General features: G+C 36.8%; 2 protein-coding genes across 2 annotated transcripts; one reads left to right on the top strand and one right to left on the bottom strand.

Annotated features, from left to right (window-relative positions):
- The first annotated feature begins 293 nt into the window (after positions 1-293).
- Positions 294-1,850, top strand: LOC129740339 (alpha-amylase A-like). The gene has a single exon (XM_055731988.1). It carries the CDS (start codon positions 318-320, stop codon positions 1,806-1,808), a length of 1,491 nt encoding a protein of 496 aa, XP_055587963.1. The 5' UTR covers positions 294-317; the 3' UTR covers positions 1,809-1,850.
- A 13,958-nt stretch (positions 1,851-15,808) lies between these two features.
- LOC129740337 (alpha-amylase 1-like) lies at positions 15,809-17,604 on the bottom strand. Its single transcript, XM_055731985.1, has 2 exons — positions 16,039-17,604; positions 15,809-15,969 (listed from the first exon to the last, which is right to left on the bottom strand). Exons 1-2 carry the CDS (start codon positions 17,536-17,538, stop codon positions 15,958-15,960), a joined length of 1,512 nt encoding a protein of 503 aa, XP_055587960.1. The 5' UTR covers positions 17,539-17,604; the 3' UTR covers positions 15,809-15,957.
- Between the last annotated feature and the right edge of the window lie 2,720 nt (positions 17,605-20,324).

Below are 20,324 nucleotides of genomic sequence, written 5' to 3'. Positions count from 1 at the left end.
CATCATTATCTATGCTTTTACGATAACCGGGAATTTACGGGTTAGATAATACATTTGACCATATGATTTTGGATCGTTGTTTCCCAATTTACAAAAGTTCGAATCAGTCACACCTGGAAAACGTGATATTTGTTTGGGAATTTACGAAGATAATCACTTGAATCACCGTTTTAGCTTGTGGTAGGTTGCAACGTAGAACGGCTTATCGTTTGTTGAGACCCCCGAAACAGCTGATAGGAAGCCGGGTATAAAAGAATTCAGCAGCCATCGAAAAGTTAGTCGATTGATTGCAAAGATACGACAAACTGCTAAGCAGAATGCGTCTGCTGATCGGACTAACCGTGGTAGCCGCCTTTATTGCGCTAACGTCAGCGCAATGGGAAACTCATTGGTGGGCTGGTCGAAGTGGTATTGTACATCTGTTCGAGTGGAAGTGGGACGATATCGCCAATGAGTGTGAGAACTTTCTGGCACCCAATGGATACGCCGGAGTACAAACTTCAGTACCGAGCGAAAATGTTATAATTCACGACAGACCCTGGTACGAACGTTACCAGCCTTTGTCCTACCAGCTGACCACCCGTTCCGGAAATCGTCAACAGTTTGCCAACATGGTGCGCCGTTGTAATGATGTCGGTGTTAGGATCTATCCAGATGTTATCATTAACCATATGGCTGCAACCGACGGTTATGGAGGTACAGGTGGATCAACGTCTGATGTTGGAGCCAAGCAGTTCCCAGGTGTTCCTTATGGACCTGGGGATTTCAACCCTCCTTGTGGAATCTACGACTATACTGATCCCTACCAGGTTCGTAACTGCTGGCTTGTTGGGATGCCTGACTTGAACTATGATGTAGCATATGTACGTGACACAGTGGTAAACTACTTGAACGATCTGATCGATCTCGGAGTGGCAGGATTCCGTGTTGATGCCGTTAAGCACATGTGGCCTCATCACCTGAGGGAAGTTTTCGGTCGTCTCAAAAACTTAAACACAGCCCATCATTTCCCAGCTGGTGCCAGGCCGTTCATCACTCAGGAAGTTATCGACTTGGGAGGCGAAGGCATCAGTCGTTATGAATACACTGACCTGGGAACGGTAACTGAGTTCAGATACTCTGCTGAAATTGGTCGAGTCTTCCGTCGTCATGCTAGCCTTGCCCATTTACATAATTGGGGAACAGGATGGGGTTTCATGGCTTCTACTAGCTCACTGGTGTTTGTTGACAACCACGATAATCAACGAGGACATGGTGCTGGAGGTGACAATATCCTTACCCATGCCACACCCAGAGAATACAAAATGGCGACGGCATTTATGTTGGCATATCCGTTTGGTATCCCCCGTATCATGAGCTCCTTCTCCTTCAGCCACGGTGATGAGGGACCTCCAATGGACGCTAATGGTAACCTCGTGTCACCTTCCTTCAACCCAGATGGCAGCTGCAGAGATCGCTGGATGTGTGAACACCGTTGGAGGCAGATCTACAACATGGTTGGTTTCCGCAACGCAGTAGTAGGAACTGGACTCAACGATTGGTGGAGCAACGGAGATCAACAGATTGCTTTCTGTCGCGGTGGAAATGGATTCATTGCCTTCAACAACCAATGGGGACAAGATTTCAACCAACGTTTGCAAACTTGCTTACCAGCTGGACAGTATTGTGATGTTATTTCCGGAAGCAAGCAAGGAAGCAGTTGTACAGGAACTGTTGTATCGGTTGATGGAACTGGCAACGCTCAGATCTTCATTTCATCTGGTGCCGAAGATGGTGTTTTGGCTATACATCGCAATGCGAAGTTGTAAAATATCGATGTGCTCAGCAAATAAATAAAATTTTTAAAGTTGCACCGGAAAGTTTTTGTATTAACGCTATTCCCATAAATTTACATGAATTACTAGACATCTAATTTTCTTAACAAAAAGAGAGATCTCAATCTAATTATTGAAACATTTCAGTAACCCTAAAGTACCGCCAGCAGATCGTGGCCTAGAGGATAGCATCCTTGTCTTCTATGGCAACGGCCATGAGATCTAATCCTGGTCGTGAAATAACCTGGTACACATAGTATGATGAAGGTAGATGGTTCTAGCATAAGTAAAATGCTTGCCGGGTATACCTTGGAATTGTACGCCTCTACGATGCAGCACATTCCTGTGGATGGATCTTTTCATGGAACTTAGATTGCACTTGAAGATCCTACCTAGATATGTGTGTGCTCGTAGTGCTATCGGTAAACAACTGCAACTGCAAAAAAGGTAAAATCTGATCTTTATGAATTTTCGGTTGCGGAACCGGCCAGATTGTCCAGTCCACATGGGTAAAGTCTCACTTCCAAGAACTTTATCCCTCCTGATTAAAACAAGCAAGAGCCACCAGCTTTTATCGGTCGTGACATTCATTTTAATAACATTTCATTGAGATTCCTATGAATGTCACGATTATCGTTTGAAACTTAATTTTTCGGTCTTATTGGTGAAAAGTGATGTCCTTTTTAGTAGGGACATCTTAAGATTATGAAATTTTATAGAAGGATAGAAAGTTAGAAGAAATGAAAGATGGTGGAAATGAGTGGGTAAAATTTATTAGAAGCATCTTCATCACATACCATATTTTTGTTCGGCACGGACCAACTACTATGAAGTGGTAGATACAGATAGTGTTGCATCTACCACTACACATTAGTATGCCAAGCGTGGTTCGCTCCACAAGGGGTAACTTGCAGTCCGAACGAACAAAAAGATGCTCAGATATGTAAGCTTGGCCTACTAATGTGTACTTAGTGGAAGGTGCAACTCTATTTGTATCTACCACTTCATAGTCCTATTTGCGCTGGTAGTGTTCGTGATATTATGCTGGTTGTTTCACCAAGACTTTCCAGTTTTTGAACAATCAACCTAAAAAACTACCATGTGTGTCGACCGGCTGCCCGTTTTTTGCACCGAGAGTTTTTCAGGTTAATTGTTAATTGAGGTAGTTGGCCCGTGCCGAACAGAAATTTGGTATGTGATGATAATGCCTCTAATACATTCTACGCGCTCATTTTCACCATCTGTCATTTCTTCTAACTTTCTATGCGTCTGTGAAATTTCATAAATAAAATACAGATAAGACTAAGTATGAGTTTGAAAAACTGATCAATATCATGACTGAAAAAAGTGTGCGCCGGCCTTTGGCAGGTACCAAGAATAAAATAGAAATTTTTCTTACAAAGAATGGAAAATATTTTTTTCATTTTTTTTCCTGAATTATCATAAAATTACCTTCATTTCCTTCATAGAAAGTATTTAGATCAAACGGATGGTTTTTCAGATACAAGCATTCGTTACTGTCCCATTTTTTAAAAGAACTAAGCTTTATGCACTTCACATTCAACACACGGATTACCCCTTTCTGACTTTTCTCACATAGTGCTGAATCACTTTGGAGAAAAAATTGTTAAAAGGTAGATGTTTCCTGGATAAAAGTCGCGTTTGCACTTGTTCCACCGTGTGAATTAACTGTGATTTTATATAAATGTTGAACGATTGTATTTGCATTAGTGTACCTTCTAAACTGAAAATTCTTCCGAAAAATGCATATCCTTACAGGGAGGACGTCACTTTTTGTTATCAAAAAGTGATTTATTTTATAGATAACTTTCACTTACCCATGCTTGCAAAAAATCAAAAAGATCTCTGCATTCGGTCTCATCTTATCTATTTTAAAGGACAGGCTCTTGTTCAGTTCATGTGTTTGTTCATTTTCATAGGGTTTTGTTGATGTTCTAAAAGTTTAAAGGCGCTTGATACATCTTCAGTTAAGTACATTTGTACATGTTCGAAAAATGTTTTCCATCTATTTCTGTCGAAAACATCTTATTTTTTTTCTGTTTTCGATATGAATCAAAACTATCCTTCTAGGCGTAGATATTGGGTTATAGAATTCTTCCCACTTTTATTTTTCGTCCGTAATTATTTTATATGCATCAGAACTATGTACGTTTATATTTTTTATACAATAATTCCCAAGCAACCAAAAGTCTCGTTGAAAAGGTCAAACACAGCTTAATCAGCATAATCAATGTGCTCAAGTTCCTTTTATTCAGCCCAAAATTTAAGTTCTTATTGAAACTTTGAAGTTTCCTTACAGATTTAAACGGCCTTCTGTTCAGCTCACAAATAATCGGTTAATCAGCAAAAACAAAAAAAAACTCTCCTCTCCTCTCTTACTTCGCGGTCACCACCGGGCTGGTGCTGCCGGTTTCTAGCCATCCATCTTCATTCCTCCCATCGTCCACAATTCATCTGACATCTGATTGCTTTGTTTTTGACTTTGTCAATCAAACAACCTAATGAAAAAAATTAGTCCTAATGCCAGATTGGAACCGCGACCCTTCGAGATAATAGTCAAACACGATGACACGACGCCACGCCTAGATGTTGCCTTACCGGCAGCTAAAATTCGAAGTGGTAATAACGAAGTGGTAAGCATTCCTAGAATACCTGCAGGGGAAGCCAGCGGCCAGCAGCGAAGGCGCATGTTAATTATTACTCAGAAACATTACGAAACGGCATATAAATTAAACATCCGTTAAATCAATATCGGTTTAAAAAAACTGGAATTCCATGTTTATAACTTTTAAGCATTGTGGAAAGTAAATAAATACAGTTCGACAACATTTTTTAAAGTGAAAAAATGTACTCTTTTCGAAACGAGTTAGCTTTAAGTTATTCTGAAGTGAAATTTCAATATATTTAAATTATACGTTTCAACAGTTTCCAAGCTATAAAAAAAATTTATTGATTATATGCCCTTTTGTGATGTTAGTTCACATTGCATATTCATGAAATGGCGGACATGTCTCAAAAAGGCTATTTGAGGAACTTCTTGGAACTTAAGTCAATAGAAGGCTATTTGAGGAACTTCTTGAAACTTTAAGTCCATGGAAGGCTATTTGAGATCCATTTTGTAACTTTTATACTGGGCTTGTGATATAGCTCAGTTGGCAAGTCAGTTGCTTTCTGGGCCGATGTCCGTGAGTTCGAGCCCAAGAGTAAACATCGATTACAGTTGTACCGGATAAGTTTTTCATTGACTTATCCGCCAACTTCATCGTTGATTTAATGTCGCGAATGTCATAAAGATGTTAAAACGACTATAATCGAAACAAAAAAAAACTTTTATACTGATTGGATGCGATTGACATGTCATAAAAAAAGGCTATTTGAGGAACTTCTGTAGGAGCCATGTAAGTTGACTACAGGTTTAAGAGCTAAACAGGAGGCCACGATTATGTATAAAAGAGTTATTCAGATATTTTCCAGACGTCAACGAATAAAGTCCAATATCAAAATTATCAAGTCTTGCTTTTATTGAAAACCGGCATCCTTCACTTCTTGGAACTTTAAGTCAATAGAAGGCTATTTGAGGAACTTCTTGAAACTTTAAGTTCATGGAAGGCTATTTGAGATCCAATTTGTTACTTTTAAACTGATTGGATGCGATTGGCATGTCGCAAAAAAGGCTATTTGAGGAACTTCTTGGAACTTCAAGTCGATAGTTAGAAGACTATTTGAGGAACTTTTTGTAACTTTCATGTTCGCATTCGAGAAAATTTGGTACCAATTCGCTTTGGAACCTTTGTTAAGCGAAACTTTGGAGGCACGCATTTAAGTAGATATGGGACTTTTGGTTGCATATTAGGTAATAATAATGGAAAAATATCTTAAAAGTTAATCGCAATTTACTTCAAGTTAGGAGTGCTAACTTCATGACAATGGGATGCAAAAGTGATACTTGAAAGTAACCCGCTTAAAGATGTCTGGAATCAGTTCTGATGGGTAAGACTAATCGTCAAGAATGTTCCTAATTGACTGGATATAGACGTTTTGTCCTCTGACGATAACCGTTCAAGAAGTGTAAAAGCTTATTATAAAACTGTTAGAAATTTCGACTGCCTCAGTAGTGCAAAAATAAAGGAATGAAAAACAGTTTATCATCGGTACTTTTTATACGGTTTTTACCTATTGACTTTTTTCATTGAGTAAGACAACTATTTTTTATTTTTAAATTTTCGTAACGTTACGTCTTACTTTGGAGCATCTGATGACAAGTGAAGAAAAGTAACCCGAAAAGTTACATAAATTTAAAAAAAAAGTTCTTTCACTCACCGAAAAAAGTCTATAAGTAAAAACCGTACTAAGTACAGGAAATGCATTCTTTCCAGTCAATAGTAACTCTAATTGCATTTATCTAGAAATAAATTGAACCTGTCTATTTGAAAGCGGCGTTAATTTAATTATTAATAAGTTCATATACGTTTACGCCTTTTCGAAAACTGGGCACTTGAAAATTGGATTTTATACTTTTAAACGGCGCAATGGATGGCACTGTTTCATTAGACTGAGTCGATTTGGAGTCATTTTTGAATTTCTCAAACCCTGGGGTCTTGAAAGCTTCGTCTTGGTCCAAAATTCAACCATGATTTTTTGCAGAATTTTTAAGTAACGTTTACATGAGTAAATTTGAACTTTTAGGTTTGTATGGGAAAATTGAATATTTTGTACTGAAAAATCAACTTCATTTTTGTTTCTTCTGTGGAACCGAGCCATCTGACAGTTTTTGTGCCAATTTATAAAATTTTCCTCTGAACAACTTTGTCGAAGACCGTAACTTCGTATTAGGCAAAAAAGTTGTTAGCTGTTTATTAGAGGTATGTCTTTTCGCAATGATAAAGAATAAATTCAATTAACATCCCTGCAGAGTGCCTTGCGAGGTATTGCATAGGTCGATTCACGCACTGCCTGGCCTCACTGTTTTTGACATTTCGCGATTCCTGTTTTGATTCCTTATTTTCCAATTCTGCACGCTGAGGAAGCAAAGCAAACATTTCGGTCCTCATTTAATTCTCATTCACACGTTTTTAGCAAAAGTACTCAGCTCAATTTTGGGATAAAGAAAAAAAAAAAGAAAATTAGATGTTTTCAGTATCAAATAATGAAAAATCAATCATTTTGTTTGTTAATCCAGCTGGAATAGATGGACTTAAACTTAAAAGTTACATCACTGACCACTGACTGGACACTAAATTTCGGTTTTTGGCGCTGCTCGAAAATGAACTGAGAGGAATTTTGTCTATAAGTCTCATGTCAGTGTGATTAGTGGTTAAACTGACGTTATTTTTATTCCTCGAAAATATCATATCGTAAAAATTTATAATAGTTATAATAGTTATAATAGTTTATAATAGCCTTTCTTTCGGAATGTTTTCCGGAGAATTTTCCTTTACTAGATTCTTCTGCTCCTGAAAAGTGTTGTCGTATAAGTATGTGCATTTGTTTTACAAACATTACAACATACAAGCATTTTAATAAACAAACCTCCTTTTCAAATTTTTTTTACGAATTTTCACAAAAACTGTCAGATGGCTCGGGTCCACAGAAGAAAATATTCAATTTTCCCATACAAACCTTAAAGTTCAAATTTACTCATGTAAACGTTACTTATAAATTCTGCAAAAAATCATGGATGAGTTTTGGACCAAGATGAAGCTTTTAAGACCCCAGGGTTTGAGAAATTCAAAAATGACCCCAAATCGACTCAGTCTACTGCTTCATGTCAATTTTCAACGTATTTTTTGGATGTCATTATTTGAAATTTTACACACTTTTTTGAAGATTTTACGGACAATTGATGTGACGTTGTTTTTTTTTTTTTTTAATTTGATAAAAACGGATTCTCATGCCTACAGAATATTCTAAAAACAGTTTCATTACAATCGATTGTGACATTTCAGAGGAATAGTGGTACTAACACCACCTAACACCGTTACACAACAATTTTATATAATAGATTGCCTCGAACGTCAAGTTTCTTTAGTGTTTATCTTCTGAGCTACAGCTTAAAATGGCTGCAAATGCGTTATTTATTTTTCTTCAATGATTTTTTTTTTAAATTATTCAGACTATTTGAGAAATTTGTTCAAATGTATAAAATAGAGTAAGGTGGGGTAAAAGTACGAGTCGGGTAAAAGTACGTTTTGTGATTATCCCAAACCGAGAACAGTAAAATTCAAAACTCTAACGTGGATTGATTAAGATTTGGACTGCCTACATCCAGACATAATTTTTATTCGTAGAAGTTGATAATACTCCGTAAAATGAGGTAAAGTAGCTTTTTTATAAAAATGATGTAATATTCAAAATTACGGCAAACCTGTTTGAGCAATCAAGATTCTGGTATTCGATGAAAGTTTTAATGTGTCTGTTTAGTTGTTTTCAACCACTTTCAAATGTCGAAGAAAGAATTTAATTTATATGTCTCTATTTTTCACAATCAACTGTGAATTACAAGAAACCTTGAAGGGGTAAAAGTACGAACTGCAAATGGGGCAAAAGTACGATTGATATACAGGGTCCACTGAAATAAATCTGAAAGGAAAGTGTCAACTTTATTTTTAAATGCACTGGAAACATCAGCGCATATTTTTGTTTCTAGAAAGACTTGTTCGCACGAAAAATTGCTCAAATACGATGAGAACTCAATTTCGAAAACCTGTTGAATAAGGACAATAAGTAGAAAACTGTAAATTCGCGCAGGTTGTTCGCCCATGTATAGGATTTGTATCAGAAGCGAACACAGAAGCTGCTGCTGTAAGCAAAGATTGATACAAAATAATATTCCTCTTACCTTCATGCAGAATTGTGGAACTCGTACTTTTACCCCACATCATTCGAACTTTTGCCCCAGAGGTGGGGTAAAAGTACGTTTCAAAAGCAGTTAGGCATTTTTACTACTGCTATCAAATGCGTCGATAGATTATCTTCGTAATTTTTTAGAAGAGAGACTAAAGTCTAAGGAATCAAATGCTGTTCTCGGTTTTTTGGAATAACAACTACAAAATTTTCTAAAAATAGGATAGCACTAAGGTCGTACTTTTACCCCACCATACTCTACATATTTTTATCAACACTATAGGCACATCAAATGTATGTTTTTAGAGTTACAATGACAAAATGCATAACCATAATACTATTTCAACCTACATTTAAAAAACACCAGGTAAAATCGGACAGCCCGCATTATGCGCTAATAGATCGTCAGGGTTTCGTCTTGAGATGGAGGTGAACCATTTGGATTCCCTTGTCTATATATATATATAAATGAATTTCCGTCTGTCTGTCTGTCTGTCTGTCTGTCTGTCTGTCTGTCTGTCTGTCTGTCTGTCTGTCTGTCTGGTCTGTCTGTCTGTCTGTCTTTCCGTCTGTTCCTTATAGGCTCGGAAACTACTGAACCGATTCACGTGAAACAGGTGGGGGTATTGGAGGCCGGGGAAGGTTCCTATTATAGTTTGTGACCACCCCCCCCCCCCCCTAACAGGAAGGGGGAGGGGAGGGGCCTCCCAAACAAAAGACAATTTTTTGCAAAACTCGAGAACCAATCAAGCAAATGGTATCAACTCATAAACTAATGAAGCAAATGTAAGCAAACTTGGCATGGGAGGGTATTTGGATACGGAACATTTTTCTATGATTATTTCAGACCCCTCCCCTGAGGAGCCCTCTTTTAAATTTTTTACATAACTCAAAAACTTATCAAGCAAATGGAACCAAATTTGGCATGGGCGGATATTTCGGAACGTGATATGTTCTAATGATCTAAGAAAGGAAAGAGGGTGGGAAGTTTCATATAATGTTTACTGTATAACTCAAGTACTACAACAGCAAATGGAATAAAGTTTGGCATGGAACGATATTTGGGTACGAGAAATGCTCCTATGAATATTTGGTATTCCTCACTCCTTCAAAAAGATGTATGAAAAGGGGGAGAAGAGGTCTCCCTTACAATTTTCAGTATAACTGGAGAGTGGATCAAACAAATTGAACCATATTTGGCATGTGAGGGTATTTGGATACGAGAAATGTTTCTATTATAAATTGAAGCCCTGCCTTATTTAAGCGGAAAGATATAAAGGGGGAAAGGGGGACTTCCATACAATTTTTTTTGCATAACTAGAGAATTAATCGAGCAAATGAAACCAAATTTGGCATCAAAAAGTATTTGAGTACGAAAAAAACTTTTTCTATGTAAAACAATTCCTATCTTGCGGTAGGTTGATGTGGAAGGAGGTGAGCCCAATAGAATTTTGTTAGCATAAGTTCTCAATTTATGCTAACGAAGCCAACAAATGGAAACAGATATGGCATGGAAAGGTACTTGGCTACGAAATATGTTTCTACGAATGTTATAGACCCTTACGCTTTACAGTGTAGAGAGGGGAAGAAAGGAGGGGGCTCCATATTCATTTTGTTGTAAAGCTTAAAAACTTATCATCTATATTTGATATAAGAGGATTTTTGGGAACGAAAAAAATGGGTAGGATTATTAAACATCACGACCTCCATTCAGCAAGGGGTGAAGGGAAGGACAGGGGAGAGGGCTCTCTTATCAGTTTTCAGCATAAATTCAGAACATATCATGAAAAAGCAACCATATTTTATAACTTAGATTGTTTGCGTACGATTAATTTGAGACCCTTCAGACAGATTTTATTTATTTATTTATTTATTTTTTTTTTTTTATTTAAAGCTAAAAATCGTGTTTTTACATTACATGGTCAACTAACTAGCCTAACTCATATCTAACTGCCATACTCAAAACTTGGGTCAACAAATATTCAAAAACACACCAAACTCCGCTTTGAATTGCTTTCTGTTATTCCACCTCACTTCCCTCAATTCTCTTTTAAAAACATACAAACTAGGATCGGCCACCCTCAAATTGTATGAAATCGCTTTCGTTACCAACCATAATGCTGCCTTAAGTTTTTTACAGTTATTTGGAATAATTTTTTGTAAGATATTTTCAATGTCATTGATTTTTAATTTTAAACGATTTTTTATTATACTTTCGCACCATTTCCAAACTGCATTAGCATTTTTACATGATTTTAAACGATGCATATTATCATCTATGGAGCCACATTTTTCACAAATCACTGATTTCAAATTACCAACATTGTACATTTCTAATTTTCTTTTATTTGGTATCAAGTCATTTACAAAAGAATAAACCAATGAGCGATCTTGGAAAGAAATGAGTTTATAATTCAAATTTGCCCACACATTTTTCCATTCAACTGACAATTTATTTTCTATATCGGGTTTTATTTGCATTTTATCTAAAAAATAATTATATAGAGCTTTAGTTGTCGGTAAGTCAAAATTTGTCGTTACATCTACACCTTCGTTTATCCACTCTCTTGCATTCCGCGATAGAAATGATTTAGATCTTGATTCAATGAGATAGTTTTCCAAAGCAAAACCACCGTCCACATCCTGATTGTAAAATATGTTTTTCAAAAATAATGCTTTAGCTTTAGCCTCTGGATCTGTTAGTTTCAATCCTCCTTTATCAAAATCTAAGTAAAGTTGATTTCTGTTTAGTTTAAAAATGTAACCGTTCCAAATAAACTTTCCTGAAGCGGATTTTAATTCCGCTAAATGACTGTTCAGAGGAGGAAAGATTTGCGAAACATACCATAGCTTTGACAAAATGTAAACGTTTAAAACAAAACATCTCTCGTAGAGATTTAGAGCCCGAACATTGTGCTTTATCAAAGTGCCTTTTATTGAACTTATGAGTTTATTATAATTACTTGTGATCGAAGAATTCCACGTTTTTTCGAATATTACACCCAGAATTTTCACTCTATCAACCTCTCGAATTTTTTGAGGACCAAAAAACGCTTTATTCAATCTAATAAATTCGGATTTGTCTTTGTTTAGCTGAATGTGCGCGTAAAGGCCATATGAATCTATGATTTCAAATAAAATATCAAAATCTTTATCATTCCTTACGAAAACTACCTGGTCATCAGCGTATGCAATTACATTAATAAACTTATCGTAAACAAGAACACCATTGATTTCATTCGCGAGATGCCTAATAAGAGGTTCAATATACAGAATGAACAGAATCATACTCATCGGACACCCTTGTCGAACTGAAGAGTTAATTTTGATTTCTCTTGTAAGAAAACCATTTACGAGTACTTTGAAACAAGCGTTAACGTATAAATTTTTCAAGCAGTTGATAAAAGAAGGCGGGAACCTAAATTTTTCCAAAATTTTCCATAGATAGTCATGATTTACACGGTCAAAAGCTTTATGCAGATCTAAACTGACTAATGCTCCTTTGAATTTAGCACTTTCTACTGATTTTGTGAGAATTCTTCTAACATCTTTTAAGTTTTCAACGCAAGAATTTGGATTAACAAAAGCTGCTTGTCCGGGTCCTATTATTTTGGAAAGTATATTCGTTAAACGTTCAGCTAAAATTTTCATAAACAACTTGTAGTCGCAGTTTAATAAACTTATTGGTCGAAAATCATTCAAGGAACTTGACTTATTACCTTTCTTAGGAATTAATGTGATAATACCATCTGTGAATGATTTTGGCGGGCGAATAGATCCAGATAAATAACCGTTAAAAATAAAAAGTAAATCATCTTTGAAGTGATCATAATGATTAATATATACCTCATAGGTCAAACCATCCGGACCGGGACTTTTTTTCTTGGAGCAACGTTTCAATACGGATTTAAGTTCATCATCTGTTATTTCTTTCATTAAAGATGATCTATCTTCGTCATTCAAATTTTTACTTAAGTTGTTAATCGGGTCGTTCTCTTCATTTTGTGCAGAATTAACTTTGCATGAAAATAAATCTGTGTAAAAATCAAAAACTTTGTTCAGTAACACATTACTTTCAGTGATTAAAATACCATCATCAATAAGTTTGAAATTTGCAGAAGTTTCAATACGTTTAACATGTGCCGCAACTTGAAATATATTTGTTAACTCATTTTGTAGAACGCTATTTTCATTTAAGTTATTCGAAAAGTGTTTAATCCTATTTGTTTCAATTTCGAGTAGCCTTGATTTTATTACACCTATGTCCAAAAGTGTTGGAATATTTAGGCTCTTTTTCTGCATCCACTCCATTAATTTCGCATAAAAATAACTTTTTTCACTAGCTATGGAATTATTCAACGTCCAACTTTCGCGTTTATAAAATTGTTTTAATTTATTTTTCGCAACCTCGTGCCACCACCTATTTCTATCATTAAAATATAATTGACGCAACTTCCATGTTTGATAGTTTTCAACAAAGCGTTCATTTGCCGAGCAATTTTTAAGAATCGAACTATTAACTTTCCAATATCCTCTGCCTTTAATGATAATAGAGTCTTGATTTACTTTAAGTTTCATTAAAATTGCGCAATGGTCAGAAAAAGGAACAGCAACAGTAGAAAAATCCAGCACATTATTCGACAAGTTTTTTGAAATATAGAATCTGTCCAGTCTTGAAGAGGTATCTCCTCGGAAAAATGTGTGGGTGTTTTTTTTTAATTCTAATGCAATATCTTTCAGTTTAAGTAAATTAACAACATTCTTTAATGCTGACGATACGTTATTAGAGCTCCCGCTTGAATCTATGGGATTCAAAACACAGTTGAAATCGCCGCCAATAACAGTTTGGAAACAGTTTGGTTTAGCTATGTGCAAAGAAAGGTCGTTAATAAATAAATTTTCTCGTTCTTTTTTTCTATTGGTTCCCGAGTGTGCGTAAACATTTACGTAATTAGTTTTATAAACAATAATTGAAGATATTCGGCCACTTTTTTCAAATAAAGGTTCAGAAAACTCCAGCGATGATCTCAACAAAATGGCGGTTCCCGATCCTGAATCATTTAAATTTATTAATGAAATGGAATGGAATAAAAGAAAAATTAGAGTAACATACTTCCTGTAGAAACAGTATGTCAACATCATTATTGTACATAAAATCTCGTAGAAGGAATTTGTTGACCAAGCTATTAGAACTATTCAAATTAACAGATGCTATTCTCAAAATATAATTCATGACTGAACAAAAATTATGTAAAAAGAAAATTACAAAGAAAATAATAATTCAATTACTGGTAAAAAGCAGAAAGGAAAAAAACTAACCTACATTCGGACTAGCTTTGCTAACTTCGTCTACCTTACCTCCACTGTCACGCAAACGTTGCACCTTCTTTTTATTCCTGGTCATCATACCTTGAGATGCGCTGATCGATGTTTGATGAAGATCCATTTCCTCAGAAGCTAGACTTTCGGAGTCCGAGCTGGCTTCTGAGCCCGAACGCGGCACCGTCTCATTGGTCCCCTTCGGCCGTCCTCGCTTCCGGTTGTCATCTACGCAATCCATACCCATCTCGGTAACATCTTTCGGGTGGCTTTCGTCGGTTGACGTCGTTGGCATCGCATCATTCGCATCACCGATTGCTGGCGACGCCTCTTCGGTAGCTTCCATCGTCGAATCCAAATTCCGCTGGGTTGGAGAGGAAGAAGGTTGTGCGCTGCGTCTCGGTTTCGCTGCAGCCGGGAATAAAGCGTTCAAACTCGTGAGTCCGTTTTGGGCGACGTCGGATGAAGACGAACTCGGGAGCATCGCTGGCGATCGAACTTTCAACGGTTTCGACCACGTGTTGCTGGCAATTGTGCTGTATGATGGTTTCTGTGTTTGAATGTTTTCCACTCCCTGCTCTTCCGGCTTGCCTTCCGCTCGACGGTTTTGGTCCATCCGCTCATTTACCGAGATCTTGGGACAATTGATCTTCAAATGCTCGGTGCTGCCATATTTGAAGCATTTGTTGATCAATCCTTCGTAAAAGACACGAGCGCGTATATTTCGTATATGCACGCTGCTGGGGATTTCTACTCCTTCGTCCAACTCCATGTAGACTCCACGAACCGAAGTCCAGATAGGAAATCCAGTGTCGGCACCATATTTTTCCCGAACAGCTCGCTGAACTTTGCCAAATTTTGACATCGCTGTCCAAATCTCCCGGTCATCGATCTCCGGGGGAAGGTTGAATAGTCTCACATAACGGACGACAGCTGATGCTGGAGACAGTTGAACCGCACTTTTCCCACTTGTACCGTGATGGAAATCCATCGTTCCTGGGTGATTCTGCAACGTTGCCTGCAGATCACTATCAGTTTTAAATTTAACGATAACTGATAACTCTGGGCGATCTTTGTACATGGCCAACAGATTGTCGGGTTTGAGGCCAAGTTTCCCTTTCAGAAACTCAAATATTTGAGCTTCTGTTGGTTCCGTGCTTCCACGCTGGAATCGTATACGAAGCGAATTCGCTTTTAACTCCAGTTCCGCCATATTCCTTTCTTTACTTAGGAATTGGATTGAAGCTATTGTTACCGCTCAGCTTTAAAGCCGACGGTGCGTGGTTAGAAAAAAAAACTATTGGAGCTTGAAGAATTTGCGTCTAACTCGCACGATCACCAAACACGAACTGAAACAGATTGAAATTATCAGATCATTAATACAATTTATTAGAGCAAGATTCAGAATATTAGTTTAAGTTATCTTTGTGTTGTAATTTGAAACTCCAGCTGCAGCTCTAATTTTATAGCGGTTGCGGATATGTTAAAATTTGATTTAAAATAATGCCAATAAAACAATAAAAATTTGAATAATTTTTGAAAATATCATTTGATTTTGAAAGGTGTAGCAAAGCACACCGGGTCAGCTAGTTAATTTATAAATTTAATAATTATTTTTAATATTTTTCCTTTTAAACTTCATTGACGACACCGATAAGAAAAATGTTAAACAAAGAGGTTATATGCGATGATCAGGATTTTTTGTATAAATCTTGACTACTGTTGATCGGTTCCATATTTGTAAAATAATTAACGTAATTAATTTTCACAATGTATTTCCCAATCCCAAAGGAATCAAAACAATATGATAATTAGGAGAAAAGTTTTATACTTTTCACTTATGTATTTTGCTTTATTTTTCACACCGTTTTATCTTGATCTTTTACAAACTAAAATAATATGATTGACTGACCAAGTATTGACAATACAGCTTCTCCAGTTTCGTCTGATTTCTCGATAATCACAGCTTAGCCTGGAATTAAACCATTCAAAATTTAAAAAGAGACGCACAATCGGATTAAATGGTTTACTGGTGACTCACGCCGATATGGATCGCCAACACGCCGTCTTGAGCGCCGGCTGGGATTTGAATCCTCGCGAGACCTCCCGAACGAACGGTAATGCTCTTTCCGGTGCATCCAGACTGGCCATTGATCTTCCCACCCGAGATCACATCACAGTAGGTCCCCTGCGGCAGACATGTGTTTAGCTCCTGATCTAGGTCAACTGCGTCTTCTAAATTGAATGCAATGAAACCCTTTGTCCCGCGACAGAACGCAATCTGCTGATTGCCATTGTCCCACCAATTGGCCAGCGGTGACGATGAAGATATGGCGTTTCGAAACCCGACCATGCCGTAGATCTCACGCCATCGATGCTCGCAAACCCATCCATTACCGCATGTGTCATCCGGGTTGATCGATGGTGAAATAAGGTTCCCATTGGCATCTTGCGGTGGCCCTTGGTCGGAGTTTTCAAATGCGAAAGAGCTCATTACGCGTGGGATTCCGTACGGATGGGCAAGCATAAATGCGATTGCCATCTTGTAGGATTTGGGATCTTTGTACGTGAGAATATCAGCGCCACCTGCCCCGTGACCCCGTTGGTTGTCGTGATTGTCAACAAACACAAGAGCCAAACTAGACGGAAGGAAGCCCCACTCGGGACCCCAGTTACGCAGCCACTTCAGTTGATTCCTTCCACGGAAGGCTTTACCGATTTCAGCGGAAAATCTAAATTCCGTCACCGTCCCCAGCTCTGTGTATTCATTTTTCGAAACAGCTTCCCCACCCAAATCGATCACCTCCTGAGTAATGAATGGCCTAGCACCGGCCCTGAACCCATGGGATCTGTTTAGGTTTTTAACCCTACTGTAAATCACTTTCAGGTCCTGTGGCCACATGTGTTTTACAGCATCCACTCGGAAGCCGGCTACTCCGGAATCAACGAGCTTATTCATTAGATCAACAATCCTACCACGTACCCATTCAAGGCTGTGATCTAAATCTGGCAACCCAACCAACTGACAATTGCGCACTTCCCAAGCGTTGTTGTAATCGTTGATGGCGCATGGTTTGTGAAAATCATTTGTGGCGTAGGGCACAGCCGGAAACTGCATCGTCCCGGAATTACCTTCCGATCCTCCCGTGCCACCATTTGCCGTTGTCCCGGCCATGTGATTGATCACTAAATCCACGTAAATCCTGACCCCAACGGCATTGCATCGGCGCACCATGGCTGCAAACTGCTGCTCATCTCCAGATCGCGTTGCCAGCCGGTAGGAAATCGGTTGATACCGTTCATACCATGGTCGCATCGGTTGCGTCACAATCGAATTCTCCGTCGGTGGTGAAACCTGAACTCCGGCGTACCCCTTGGGTGCCAAGAATCGCTCGCATTCCGCCGCTATGTCGTCCCATTTCCACTCGAACAAGTGCACTATGCCGCTGCGATTCGGCCACTGATGATGATCGAAATTGCCGCAACCACTGGCGGCCACTATCAGCGTCGAGAACAACGTCACCGCAACCGCAGAAAGCATCTTCTATGCTGAATGATTCAAAATAAACCCCTTTCTACTGGCACGGCTCGGATGAGAATATTTTTATTCTATCGGCCGCGAGCGAATCGCGGAAAACACACCGGTCATTATCAGGCATGATTACTGAGTTCAAGTTGAGTTGTGATTGTGAGGACATATTTACCGAATAAATATTGAATATTTGAATTTTAATAGGTTTGTTTGTTTTCCGATTTAGAATAAATATACTCTGGGTAAATTTGCGGTTCTTTTAATTTTTTGTTACAATCTGATGCATATAACTGGAAGGCAGATAAAACAAACATACCGTAATCCGGGGTAAGATTGATAATTTTATTTTCAATATTTTTCGTTTTTCCTATTAAGAGGAATGTGCCATATTGTACATTTTTAAAACCACTACTGGACTCCTCTGAACGTAAAGCATTGTGCAGAAATTTATTACACTGTTTTAAATTTGATTTAAAAATAAATTTCGACTCTGTTAAGAATTTGATGCTTTGGGGTAACATTGATCAGTCTCTATGTTGACGGTTTTAACGAGTATTCTTAATCATGAAGGATACAAAACACCTTCATAATATTTACAAATGCTAGTTTATCAATTGCTTAGGCAGTTCGAAACATTTATAATAAAAATAGCTGACCCGGCAAACTTTGTTAAGCCTGTAATTTTTGAGTATTTTTTTATATTTTAGCACTGTTCCTTAGTCAGCCTTCCTTTTAAGTGTATAAAAGCTAGTGGATACCTTTGAATGAGAAAAAAATCCAGAATTATGGTTCGTTATTATTATTTCATTATTTTAAGTTCATTCAAAAAACCGCTAATGGAATGGAAAATATCAAACATAAATTTATATTCAAAACCGGCAGTTCGTGACACAAAAACGCTCATACGATTTGCTCTAATAAGTTCGCTAACTTTTATTTAGCGAACTTATTTTCTTGTTGAGGTAGCGTATAAAAAAGTTCTGCTAATGATCAGTTCCGATAACTTAAGAACGCTTAGTCTATCAAGTTTCAATTAAGTTTAGTCATCATTCCTATTCAAAAACTCCTATCTGATAAAGTATTTTAAAAATGTTGAAGATTGATTTCAACAGAAAATGGATATTTTTTGCTGGAGTCGTCATAAATAGAGTTGTATTTTCGATTTGTGTTAACCTCTGTATTTAAATACATTACAGTTTTTTTAAACATGGTCAGAATAGAAAAATGAAAAAATGGACCCGGAACATTTAAAGAATAATGAATATTAAATTAATTTTTATTTTCTTTTTAATTATTTCAAATGTCTTTTTTTCGAACTTTGCACTAAATACACAAATTGAATCTTATTGTGAATTTACAGAGCTGAGTTTGACAAATATTTAACAATTCAGAAAAAGTTACTATTCATTTCATTTTACAGCAACACTTTTCTAATCAATATAATGTTTGAAAATGTCTTCGAAAAATGTGTCATCATATCGCTTTTTTCAATTTTCAGTTAGGGATTGCCAAATTGAACTAATAGTTAAAGAATTTAGAAAAAAAAAAAGAATTTAAACTTTCTTGTATTTAATTTTAAATACAATTTAATTTATAGTTTAAATTTATAGTTTATGATCGTAAGATAAGAAACTGTAATCCAGACAGTTAAATTCAATTCTGAACTTTATTGTTAATTTGAAACAATATTCTAAATTCTAAAGCTGGGTTTTCGTTGATCTTGATTTTTTTTTGGTCGAATTTAAGTGTTTATATTCTTTAATTTACTTATGCTTGACAGATTGTTTTTTGAGATCTTATATCTGAAACGAAACTTGTTTTGTATTTTTGTGTATTGGTTCAGATTTTTCTCTATGCTTAAATGTTCGAAATTTTAGGTGGCATGCTTTTTACATAAAATTTAATTTTTATATTCTTTCAATGTTTAGTACTTGATGATATTATTGATTACGATCCTTTTTTCTTACATTTGAAACTGAGAGTTGGAACTAATATCAAGGTAAAGTTCTATATAGCTAAAATTTTCAGAAGTTCCGATTAACCACTGAGCATGAGAGGTAGTGTGGATTTTCCAATGTTTCCTGATCCTTCAATCCGTTCTTATGATAATGATTCAATTTACTTGGAATCACAAAATTAATAACTTTCAATTCTCAAACTAACTGGATAAAATCAACAAAAAATAAATTAAGGTGATCTTTTACCAGTTATATGACTTTCTATTGGTGTTACCAAAACTCATAAAAATGATTTTCAATTCAATCTCCTTAAGTTGTTTTGATTCTATTGGAAATTTTACAGCCATATTGCTTGAGTTGCTAAAAGAATATGACATTTCAAAAAAAAATTAACGGTGAACGAACAAACATCTTAAAAAAAATCTCAGAATTGCCTTGATTCTGATGCAAAAAATTACATTTTTTGTCAATATTCTTCGTACAGGCTTTGCTATGCTTCGTAGTTGCGGAACCCCATAGGGAAAATCACATCCAAGTATGCATTTTTCTGGTGCCACGTGAAAAGTACACTTGCAATGAAAATGGGCGCCAAAACTTCCTATAGAGAGATGGTAGAGAGATGGTAGAGAGATGGATGCACATCAGTAAGCCTTGATTGCTTTTGGCGCCTTCCTACTCTGGGTGATTCAAATGAAAAAAAAAAAAAAAAAATGGAAATTGGGTGCCATGACTTTTATTTGATAGCATAGCATAGCATAGCATAGGGTGACTACACACATCTTGCATTGGCTGATACACGAGGTACAACTGATAATCAAGAGTAACGCAAGATGCCAA

Source organism: Uranotaenia lowii, chromosome 1 (assembly GCF_029784155.1).
Source record: "Uranotaenia lowii strain MFRU-FL chromosome 1, ASM2978415v1, whole genome shotgun sequence".
In the NCBI taxonomy this organism is placed as follows: Eukaryota; Metazoa; Arthropoda; class Insecta; order Diptera; family Culicidae; genus Uranotaenia; species Uranotaenia lowii.
Note: the sequence above shows the minus strand (reverse complement) of the source record. Positions and strands in the feature narration are given on the sequence as shown.